The 12,418-nt window shown below is 52.6% G+C and overlaps 1 protein-coding gene across 1 annotated transcript in view; it reads right to left on the reverse strand.

Moving 5' to 3' along the window:
- Lpcat1 (lysophosphatidylcholine acyltransferase 1) overlaps nt 1-12,418 on the reverse strand; it is a 50,590-nt gene that overhangs the window by 23,963 nt on the left and 14,209 nt on the right. Inside the window, exons 2-3 of the mRNA XM_008852514.2 lie at nt 7,829-7,971; nt 2,942-3,156 (exon numbers count right to left, since the gene is read on the reverse strand). Of these exons, the coding sequence (XP_008850736.1) occupies nt 2,942-3,156; nt 7,829-7,962 (349 nt within the window). The 5' untranslated portion in view covers nt 7,963-7,971. The remainder of the gene's footprint in view (nt 1-2,941; nt 3,157-7,828; nt 7,972-12,418) is intronic.

A 12,418-nucleotide genomic window follows, 5' to 3' on the forward strand; every position in this document is an offset into this window, starting at 1 on the left:
GGTGAATGAGAAATGTCCCCCATAGGCTCCAAGCATGTGAACACTTGGCCCCAGCTGGGAGCACTGTTTATGGAGGTTTAGGAGGGCTGGCAGCCTTGTGGGAGGAAGCACGTCACTGAGGGCAGGCTCTGCACCTTGCCCCATTTCCAGGCTGCTCTCTCTGTCTCCTGCACATGGCTGAAGATGTTAGGGCTCAGCTTTGTGTTCTGGCCACCTGCTGCCATGCTTCCCCACCATGACAGGCTCATCTCCCCGGAGCCGTAAACCAGATGAGCTCTTCCGGCTAGAAGTTGTATTGGTCGTGCTGTTTATCACAGTAGAGAACGTAACAACCACTGTAGGGAATGAGACGGAATGAGCTACACTTGCAATCTAATCAATACCTCGCCCTTGCTCTAGAGATGGGTCTTTCTGTTGTCCTAGCTTGGACTCCAGTGATCCCCCTGCCTCAGCTTCTGGCGTACAGGGCCTACAGGCACACATCATGTCTGGCTAGGGACACTCCTGATAAACTCGTCATTATTCTTAGGGCTGTGGAGTCCATAACACGATGGAGTAACGCACAGGCCACAGGAAGGGCCTCGGCGTACAGTGCTACCGTCTCTGTAAAACCCAAAAGCCTCCTAGTGTCTTGCCAGGAGCCACATGCTCTTACATTTAGGGCTTGTGACACCTTTTAGGGTTATCAAGGTGAACTACAAAACTGCCAATTAACATGGCCTCACTTGGCTTTCAGAAAAATTTTGGACTTCAACCCAACCTCCCAGCATGCAGAATATTGTCCTTTATTTGGAAGGCTGGGCTTGATGACCAGCTTGATCCACAGGCTATGACCCAAATATTCCAACTTCCCTCCAGGAACCTCTCAAGAAGGGCGTGGGGGCGGCCCCTGCTTGCTCAGAGCCTTGTCTTATGACCAGTGCCCTTGCGCTGGCCAGCTTATTTCTGTCCACAGGATCTGTGGCACTGTGGGGTCACTCACAGGTGCAAAGCTACGAATGGTCCCAACTTCTGCCTTCCTGCTGGCCCCTCTAGACCTGGGAACTGGGACCAGCGCTTGACAGATCCACGACACTCTTACGCAGGGCTCAGGACAAACAGCAAACCACTGAGTCACTTCGCCTCTTGTGAGCCAGCTCTGTGCTGGCACTTTGAGGATGGAGGGCGTTCATCCAAGGTCCATCAGTCTCTGAGCTCTTTGTTCGAGATGCTGGCCCAGTGTTGCCCACACCCACGGTAAGGACACACACTTCCTGTGAGGGTGTGGACACATCTCTCAGGTGGCAAGCACCTGGGCTGTAGAGGCCATGTTTACAGTGGGCTCAGCTGTAGCCAGAATCCTCTGGAAAGTCACACAGGGGTCTGTGCTGGTCTGGGGTTGGGGACCTCGCTGCCACCTGCCTGGGTCAGTCCATGCACAATGGGGAGAGTGCCTGTCTCCAGCAAAGGGAGATGAAGGTGAAGACTGGAGGTCCTCCTTGCAGCTACACCCGAAAGCTCTTGTGCTTCTGAGTGGCAAAGGTTTCCTCATGATCTGGTCAAGTGTCAGCAGAGGCAGCTTGAGTCACAGCCAAAGCAGCAGGAAGACCAGGGCTGGGTAATCAAGGGTTAGCCAAGTCCTGTCCTCTGCCTACCTCCTTCCAGCCAAAGGTACTTCCTCAAGATTCCTGGTCTCTCTGAGACCCAAGAAGAGGGGCCTTGGCACCAGGATACCTCGACTCTCAGATGTCACCGCCCCCACCACCCGCCACTGTCCATGGCTGTTTCCGGAAGACATACAGCTTTGCTCCGGAGTGCAGGTCCAGCTGAGGCCACTGAATAGCCACATTCATGAGAACCACGGACCCACACCTACAGCATTTCGCTCAGAGACACACAGTGTCCAGGCACAAGCACAGGACCGGAGGACACAGGATAGTGCCTTTCACCAAACCTGTCCCTCTTCTAACTGTACACTCAGGTATTAACCACCCTGATGTGGGTGTCAGGCTGTGGCTCTTCTATCACAGGTGTCAGGTTGGACCTGCCTCCTCCCACCGTCCCTCCAGGACACCACAGCACACAGCAGCCCCACCCCAACCACTGTGCTACATGCTTAGAAACTTCCATAGCATCTGCTGAGATGCCTGGGGCCATGAAGGAGTTGGTTGGGGTGAGACACGGCCGAGTGACAATACTGTGGGCTCTGTGGTCTCTGCACATTTCAGCCCCAGAGCCTATGAACACGGCCTTTCAGACAAAAGCTCTCTACTGGCATAATTATGGATCTCAAGGTGAGATTCATCTCGTATTATCCACTGGCACCTTTCTCAGCTAGGAGATACACGGGACAAGGGGGAGCAGGCCATGTAACCAGAGAGAGGCTAGAGGGATGTGGCCACAGACCCAGGGACCCCTATGACCCTCCCCCATAAGCCACAGAAATAAGATCTTCAGTGGGGGCTCTGGAGGGAGCCCCTTGTACACATTATGACCTTGGACTTGGGGTTCCTAGAATATGACAGAAAGATCATGTGTTGCTTCAAGCCACCCAGTTTTGGTGATCTGGTTGGCAGCCCCAGGACACCCCTGTTTCTGGTCTATGGGAGTTATTGGTGCTTAAGGACAGGCTGCCTAAAAGTTCCAGACACTAACCCGCTGTATGATAAAGGACATGCATGCCTGCAAGACAGACCTCAGGCATGCAACTCTGTACCTGATAGCACTGGAGGGTGTGTAGGTGCTGATAAATAAAGGCCCACAGCACTCACAACACCGCAGAATGAATACAGAGCAGCCAGGGACTTCTGTGTGAGGGACATGGCCTGCAGGGGCCTGCTCATCAGGAGAGAGGTATCTTACCTGTCCCCAGGGTCTCCCTGCTCCTGGGGTGGGGGTGCCCTCACCCACTCAGGGACTTAACCCACCCCCTCAGTTTCACCCGCTCCCGGGGCTCACTCACTTCCCCAGATTGGGATATCTCTGCTCTCCGCCTTCATCACGATGGAGGACATGGTCATGGTGACAGGAATGGCATCGAAGTAGGAGGAGTGTGGTGCCAGCGTGAGGATGGCAGCCTCGGCGGGCAGGGCCTGTCGCCCCTTCACAGCAACACGGTGGAAGCCACCTGCAAACCACATGGTGCGCATGATGGCCTTGAGTAGGAAGTCCACAACCCTGGAAGAGAGATGAGGCATCAGGTGCCTGCCACCACAGAGGCGTGAACAGGTATGGGGACGTGACCCTGGGGCCTTAGCTGCCAGATGGGGAGCTGCGTACCAGAAACCACTGAATATACAGACGCAGTGACAAGAGGCGTGAACAGCCAGGGGTGGGCACACTGTGGCCCCTAGAGGAGGCTGCTGCAGAATGAGTCAGTCTCACTGGCAGTGGACTGACCAGGTGACAAAAAGCACAGAAAAACAGGAGCCCAAAGCCTTGCTGTTGGATCTTCCCAAGGGATCGACTCCCTGAGAGTTTCGGGGAGAGAAGCCCCAGCAGAACCGAGCAGCGGCCAATCACCGGTGGGCACAGAGTCCCTTGAGGAGTCACCTTGGAAAGACCTTTGCTTCCTGGGAGGATAAACAATTGCTGTAGTTAACACCGAGACGCCGGGGACCACTGCACGGTGCTATTTCCAGGGCTGGTGTGACACACAGCTGTGCACTTTTCAGGGTCTCCGGACACTTCTAGATGGACTTGCAATAACAATGCACACAAATGAAGGCCAACGAGCGACTGATGAGGAAGAAATGGGGTGGTGCAGGGTTGGGAATCGACACTGCGGGGAGGCTGCACTGGGGCAGGAGCTCGTCCTGGGAGGGCAAAGGGAAGGGGGAGGGCTACAAAGAACACACCATCAACCCCTGGTTATCCTGGCAGCAATGCCCTCCTGCCCTCAGACAGAAAGGGAGGAACATGTATGGGGAGGTGCTGGGAAAGAGCTGAGTGGAATAGGTGACTTGTCCCCAAAGGTCAACCCACAGCTGGACTCCCAGGCTGCTGGTGCAGAAACTCCCCTTATTGGCTCAGCGAGGGTGAAAAGCCTCCACACCTCTGGTACTGAGGGGCAAGGAGGGAAGGGAGCTCTGGGCAAGGCTGGAGATCAAGTCTGTAAGAAAGTCAAACACAGGAAGGAAAGCTCCAGGAGCACAAAGACAAAGAAAGAACGTGGGACAAACGGTTGCTCAGAGGGAGACCTGGGGTTTCAGCCACACGATGGATAAACAATGTCTGACTCAGAAACTTCCTCCAGGAGTTCATCACAAGGATGAAGAGAAGATTCTGAAGAGAAGCAGGCTGCTCCCACACACAGGTGAACCAGTCTCAAGACACCTCCTTCCGGGTCAAGGAGGTGCTGCACCCATCAATCAGTCAACCAGGAAGGGGAGAACCAATGGTCAACGGCCAACCAAGTCCGAGTGCCTCTAACCAGTCCACTTTCTGGGAAGACAACCTGATACTCTAGAAAGTCTTCAACAAAATAAACAAGGAAAGGAGAAAAAGATCAGGTCTCGGATCGACCCGAGAGAGGCGAGAGGCATTTCAGACAGTGGATGCTGATGCTGCGGTCTGGATGCCCCAGGAAGCGAGCACCACCCATGGGGCAGCCTGACCACAGGGGTGGAGAACTGAGACCACCCTGGGGGCTTGACACTCTTTCTATGACAAGTGAATGAAAGGGAAGTTAAAACTCTGCAAAGGACACAGGCAAAGAAGTATGGGCCAAATACAAAACAGAATGTGGTGTTAAGAACTTAAATCAGAGGGTGTGAAGGCGCTATTGATGACAGAAGGCACACTTTGCCTGGGATTCAGGGACTCCTCTCTGAGAGTAGGGGGCAGGATACTCTGCCCTTCAATCTCCCATTTGGGGGCTTCACCACTACAGGCTAGGTGCTAAGGGCACCCTTGGGATTTGGAACAACAAAAAACCAGAACGTAAGTGGAGACACCGCTGGTGGTGGTGGTGGAGGAGTTCCTTCTATCACTGCCTACCCCTTTCAACTTGATCAGCCACACGCGCATAGTGATGAGGCAGACATGTACCACATGCACCCTAATGAGGACAGGCACTTAAACGTGTGCACATGCTACCAGATGAGATGGAGCGGAATGAAAGAGTCCCGCTCACACCCCACGTCTGAACCTCTGCTCTGCCAGCTCTGCTCCCGGCTCTGAGGACAGAGCCCAACCTTCTAGGGACAGAAGAATTAATGTAACTGGAGCAAGTTCCCAGGAGATGGCAGCTGTGAACAGATTAAGAAAGATAGAAGAGAAACAATGAGGAAAGCTGGGCCAGGAGGGAAAAGCAGTTGTGTGACAAGCTCTGCTGGTGCCTGGGGAGAACCTTCCAGAGAGGTCACAGCCCTGCAAAAGCCCCGAGCACTGGAGAAATGGTAGGGAGCCCCTCTGGCCACATCAGAGGGAAGGGGCGGTAAATGGGAGGAGGGTTGGCGAGTCAGGAAGGTTCACAGATGTCGCAGTTTCATCCTGGGTAACAGAGCAGGTTGATGTGCAAGGCTGGGGATAAGGAGAGCTGTGCTGGGCTTGTACCTGTTCAGGGCCTCTGTGGCCGGACCTGACACAGGTAGGAGCAGCTGAAGTTGTTTATGGAGCAGCAGCGGTGAGCAGAGCGAGAAGGGATGGGGTGAGGGTCAGACCCAGGCATGGTCCGAGAGAGGGGCCAAGGGGTGAGAAGAAAAGTGAAGGTGAGCCCAAGGCTGGCCACTAAGAAGTCTCCACTGATGGAGACAGGAGGCCAAGGCTAGAATAGGTGGGGGAACCTGGGTGCTGTTCCGGATCTCCACTGAGTCAGGTCAACCACAGACTGTGAGGTCCTGGGTCAAGCTGGGGGGAACAGCTGGGACAGAGGCGAAGGCTGAGAGCTGATGGTTTGCCAGCAGTCATTACAGCTAGAATAGCTCAGGTCAGCAGCAGAATCCACAGGGCACGTGGGTGCTGGAGGTGAGGAAGAGGGAAAGTGATCAAGACTGAGTGGGGCAGAGTGGGGTGGGGCCACCTGACCAGAGGTCAGGGGACAGCGTGTCCTGGAGTGGAGAGCTGCGTCCAGCGTGGCTGCAGGCCAAGCAGCCCAAACCCCACAGTCCCTAAGCACTGTTGGTGTGGAGCAGGAGCAAGACCCCAATTTGTCCAAGTTTTTAAGAGAATGGAGACCACAGAATTGGCCCTGGGGAGAGTGGCCTTGACCGCAGAGGGGAGCCTTGAAGGCAGGGAGGGTGAAGCCCATCCATATGGGCCTTGGCTGCTCAACTGGGAGCAGGTCATCCCTGGGGCAGAGAGAGAGAGGGAGAGAGAGAGAGAGAGAGTGTGTGTGTGTGTGTGTGTGTGTGTGTGTGTGGTGACAGGATGCAGACCCTGGGGCACGTGTTGGATGCCTGCTCCTCTGGGGCCACCCCAAGCTGAGATGTGGTAGAAGGAGGTACCAGCTTCCGGGAGAGTGCGGAAAAGAATATGAAGCTCAAGTTCAAGCTTGAACACGGGCACCTGGAGCCACCACGGGGACAGATCCTTCAAACATGGGACAGAGCACAGGAGCACTCAGGAATAAGCTCTTGCTGAGCTGCCTCGTCCACTGAGTGCTAGCAGCTAGAGGGCTGTGACAGCCATACGACCCGGCCACCCACCACTGGACTCGTTTGGAGGGTGGAGAAGCCAGTCCAGGGGGTCGAGTACTACAAAAGGCAGTAGTAGTTTTTTACGACACTTTGTGGTTTGAAAGCAACTTAAAATAAGCATCTTTTGAGAAACTGTGTCATTCACAGAAAGCTTGAGACTTTTATTTTAGGAATGTCTGAATGACTAAAACTTCATTCGGCAAAAATTCCTTTAACATCAATCTGTTCATGACAGCTTTGCTGTGCATGTGATATGTATCCCCAAGAGAATGTGCTGCTGTAGCTCAGCCTGTTATTTTAGACCTTGCTTTTTCCTAATCCCTCGCTACTCTAAGGGACTTTATTACTGTGTTTCCTTTCAGGAATCAGAAGCACCCATGGGATCCCAGGGCCACAAATCCACTGAGTTTCCATAAGTACTAAATGGAAATGTCCAGGGCTAGGTCAGGGCTTCATGTAGCACAGTACAGTACATGCAGGCCCAGTACACATGTGCATGAGGCACACAACACTCTCAACACACATACAGTTATCTACACAGACAGATACACCCATACTCCAACCCATATACACAACTACACTGTCTGTGTATACATACATATATATGCTCACCAAAATGCACACTCCAAAAATACACACATGTCCTCTCATCTGCACACACATTCACAAACACTCCAGCATGTGCACACATGGATACTGTCATCTACAAATATACTCCAACAGGCAAACTCATACCTATACACATACATACTCATTTATGCACACATGTACACACAACTCTAACATATACACCATCTATACATACATCCATGCTTTTGTCTGTATACACATGTATATTCTCATCCATGTACATTTATAGATGCATATACTTCAGCATACACACACTCCAACATGTGTACACACACTTTCGGATACACATGTACACACAGGCAAACACATATTCTTTCTTACTCAGAATGACATTTAACCTCAGCCATGTAAAGCTCTGGGGAATCATGGCCATAAGAAATTGCAGTCTCTTACTAATTGTACAAATAATGTGGACACAGAAGCATGGGGCACGGCCATCAGAAGTAGTCTGCTGTGGCCCTTTGGACCTTGAAGCCCCAGAGGGAGAGAGGCAGGTGCACACTGGACAAACAGTAACACTGACAATGAGCCAGGCTGTACACACACTCACGCACGCGCACACACACCCAGGAACCACTTACTTCCTCCACAAGGCTAGGGGCTGCTCTGGCTCCTTTTCAGGAGGTCCCAGGGAGGCCACGAGTGCAAAGGGCCAGGCCAGCAGCATCATGAAGGCAGCAAACAGGAGCCGGATGGGAAACAGTGTCAGTGTCATGAAGGCCACCTGGGAAAAGAGAAGGTGTCATTTTGGAAGCATCCTTGCCCGAGGACATGCTGGAGCTGCTTGGCCCGTGCAGTCCTGCAGAGCCAAGCCACAGCTGGCCAACTCACAGTCAGCACCATGGACCCCCACTTCTCCTGTCTAGACGCTTGTGAAATATCTTGGGCTATAAAGCAAAGCTTGCTCTGCACATCCAGCTCTGCTCTGACACTGACAAGCACATCTAGGACAGAGCCCAGCACCCAAAGCCAGAGCCCAGACACCCAAGGCCGGAGGCCAGTATCCCAAGGCTTAATCCCAGGCTCCCAAGCCTTGCTCATCACATCATTCAGTCCTTCCATCTTGCCTTGAAATTATTCACATGGGGCTGGGGAGATAGCTCAGTTCATAAAGTGGTTGTTGGGCAAGGCTAAGGATCGGAGTTGAACCTCCAGAATACACATAAAAAAGCTGTATTTCCAGCACCGGGAAGGTGGAGACAGGCAGATCCCTGGGGCTTGTTGGCCAGCCAGCCTAGCCTACTCGGTGAGTTCCAGGCCAGTGAGAGACCTTGTCTCAAAATACAAGGTGAATGGTACCTGAGATCTGAGGTTCACCTCTGGCCTCTACATGCACGCACACACACATGGGCAACCCCCCTCCCCCCACCAAAGTTGCTGATGTGGACAGAGGTCAAATTCGTAACCTCAAACAGTACCCATGAAGCAGTGAGGCGGTGAGGAGGCTGGAGTGGAGTAAGGCCAGAGTCGTGCAGAGGTGTGGCTCGCTAACCAAGAAATGGGGCAGCAGGAGGCCACAGGACCAGGTTGCTGCCTGCAGCTCTGTGTTTGGAAGACATAGAGGCCGCTGGGTGGGGTGGGGCCAAATGCTGCATTGAATGGGAGACTTTCTCACAGCCGTAGAGATCAGTGTGTGTGTCAGAGTGGTCGAGCCACACTCCCACATTTTAAAGGCTCAAGAGTAGTCACGTGTGGCCTGCGGACAAGGCATACTCAGGTTCTAATCTACTGCAGCATGGGGGTCCATTGATCAGGGCAAGGATGCCATGTGCCATCTTATAGCTACTGACGACACCCCTGTCCCCAGAAGCCTGCTGTGGGCTGTCAGGAGACATCTCTGGGGGTGAGAGCATCATCAGCTGTCTCTCCTGCATCTATTGGGACATCATGCTTGTTCTTGTGTCAATGTTGAGTGGCCATGGTTCCTCTCAAGTCAGATTCTTACTTGTGGTGCTGCAAGGCACCTGCTGGGGCCTGTGCTGGAGGTGCTGGGCCTGCATCTGGGTCCACTCCTCACTGGCTTCCAGGTAAGGTACCTATGATCCCCTGCTGTCCCCTGGTTCGCCTCCAACTGTCACTTCCTGCTGGTGCATTTCTAGCTGCCTGAGGCGTCAGTGTTTCTAGAGTCCCTGCTCTGTGGATTGCTTTTTCTGGGGTTAATCTTGCTTTTCCTGTAGTTCTTTTTGAAATCCTCGGGTGTCATGGCCATGGCCATGTGTTCCCGTTTTCAGAGCTGGCGGACACCTTGGCTGAAGTTTGGCTTTTTTTTTTTTTTTTTCAGTCTTTTTTGAGACAGGGTCTCCCTGCAGCCCCAGCTGTCCTAGAACTCACTATGTAGACCAGTCCGCCTGCCTCTGCTTCCCAAGTGCTGGGATTAAAGGCATGCGCCACCACGCCCGGCCCTGAAGTTTGGCTTTTACTTCCCACGGTCAACTGTGATTCAAGAACATTAAGTGGAAAAAGAAATAATTCCTAGGTTTTAAACTGAGGAAATTTTGTGTCATCGTGCTTAGAACTAACCAGGACTTGTGAGCCATGACGACGCACTCTGACCCTTGGCTCACAGAGGGGGCGCAAGTGTGGGGGATGGGGGAGACGTAACACGTCAGGAAAGCCGCCTATGGTGAACCGTGCTGGCTGGCTTGAGGGAGGAAGGGGCGCTCTCTGCAGCATGTGGGGAGGATGTGAGCTGAGGAGGCAGTCTGGCTATAGCGTATGTGTAGCAGGGTGCTGTGGAGCTGGAGAGGCCGCCCTCTGCAGTGCTGTGCAGCATGTAGAGGAGGGTTGCAGGGCAAGGTGTGTCAGGACCACCTACAGGGCTTCTGCTGAAAGACTTCCACCCTGGCCCAGCACTGGCCTTCCAGCTTTCTGCCAGGCATGCCCCTGCTCCAGGAACCCTCTGCAGGCAGGCAGAACAGGACTGGAGGGGCCTGCCACAGTCCTTCTAGAACCTTCTAAGCACACCCTCCTGTACCTTCTGCCCACTAGACCTCTCCAGAGGCTCTATCACCTGTGTACAGACTCAGCTTGACCACTGGTAACCCCTTACTGCCCACACCTTGGTGCAAACTGGTTTGAACAGACTAGTGAACCACAGGCCACAGAAGGGGCCACAATTCTAAGCCACTGCAGAGGGAGACAGCTGGCCAGGAAGCTATGACACTGGGATGGCTGAGCCTGGTGGTGGGGTGGGGGAAGCAAAGCTCTAGGCAGCCACCAGAGTCGTCCTCAGAAAATCGAGGCTACACTGAAGTCTAGTGTGTGAGGACTTTCCAGGCATCTTGCTTTCCAGGTGTGGGCAGTCGCCAGGAGGGCAGAGGCCTCTCCCAAGGCCTGCAGACATCTCCTCTAACTGCTGCACATGGAATCAACAGCTCTGACCTCGTCAAGACTACAGGGTGCCAGAGGCACACTGGGAAAGAGTCAGGAGTCCATTCTACATGCCCACAAGGCCCAGTGCCATGCTGGATACCAACTTGTACACATGTACAGTAAGGCCTCCAGAGCTTGCTTCCACCAAAGCTGGATGAGCTGGCCAAGGGCACGGGCTACAGGACAGATGAAGGAAGGAGGGACAGAGAGCGGAGGTCCCAGCCATGCTCCCAGGTGGCATCAGGGGGAGGCTCAAGGCTTCAGCTCCACGAGAGTTTCACTAATTCGGGGACCCGCAGCCTGGTCTTCCTGGGACCAGCTTCAGACAGTGGAAACCCTACTTCACTGTAAGGAGTCACAACATGTCAGGTTGAGCAACTTAAACAGTCATCCTGCCTATGACCTAGAAGGGAGTGTTTTTAACACAAGTCAGCAAGGTACTTCACTGGCCTGAGGCCGTGTTAGCTTAAACTGTCTACTCAAAGTTGACTTTGATAAACCGGTCCATTAAGAGATATAGCTCAGACAGATGGGCATTCTCACACACAGTCCCTCAAGGCATTAAAAAAGATAGTCTGAACTATGTCTAGAAGGTTTCCTTGGGAGGGGTCTAGGCTGTGACCCATTCACACACAAGGACTCTTGTCCAACCATAGCCTCTTCATGCCAGTAAGTCAGGACCTGGGTCTTGTGAGGTTGGGTGAGCCCCAGCACCTGGTGTATCGAAAACGTGGAGGCAGTTCAAAGTGGCAGGACTCAGGAGCCCACAGGCCAGGACAGAGGTCGATGCAGCAACGGGGCCAAGTGCAAGAAGGGCTGGAGCACGAGGCACTCAAGAACACCTGTCCATAAGCACATGTACACACGTGCTCACACTGACACAGACAGATACACATCTACACACCCACTGACACAAATACACATGTACTATACATAGATACACATGAACCAAATATAAATGTGGGCACTCAACATGAAGTCATACATGAACACACAGTCATACACACTGAACACATACACATTCACACATGGTTACACATGTATACACTGATGCATTCATTTATCAACACACACAATGTGGGCATATATTCACATACACTGCACACATGCTCACACATTCACAAATGGACACACATTCACTCACAGACACACATTCACACATGGTTACATATGTACACACTGATGCATACACCAATATACTAACGTGGGCACATTCACATACACACTGAATAAATGGACACATTCCCAAATGGACACATATACACACGGTTATACATGTACACACATTTACACACATACTGACAACATGGACACACATTCATACATGAACACACACATATTGAACACAACACACATTCATACACAGACACACACACACAAACCCTAAACACATGGACACATACATACCCTACTCTTATCACTGGCCATGGTAGATATCCCCAAAGTAATTCTTGAGTATGAAGCTGGTCGCAGCTGGGGACACTGAGACCTAGGTCACCCCTTCTCCAGGGACTGTCCCCTAGGCAGTCTCCCACGGACACAGGCCTGGACGAAAGGGAGACAAGCGGGCTTTTGGATCCAGGGAGAAGCCAGCATGACCACCCAGAGACTTGCTGTGGGATCAGCCCTGATAGACCCGAGAGAGAGAGAGAGAGAGAGAGAGAGAGAGAGAGAGAGAGAGAGAGAACTTTTTAGCAAGCTGGCTTCTCCACAACAAAACCCAAAATAATAACAATAATGCTGATAGTAAAAACAATAACAATGAATGAAAAGAGTAAAATTTTTTAATTAAATTACTT

Source organism: Nannospalax galili, unplaced genomic scaffold, assembly GCF_000622305.1.
Source record: "Nannospalax galili isolate Female #2095 unplaced genomic scaffold, S.galili_v1.0 scaffold1146, whole genome shotgun sequence".
NCBI classification, from domain to species: Eukaryota; Metazoa; Chordata; class Mammalia; order Rodentia; family Spalacidae; genus Nannospalax; species Nannospalax galili.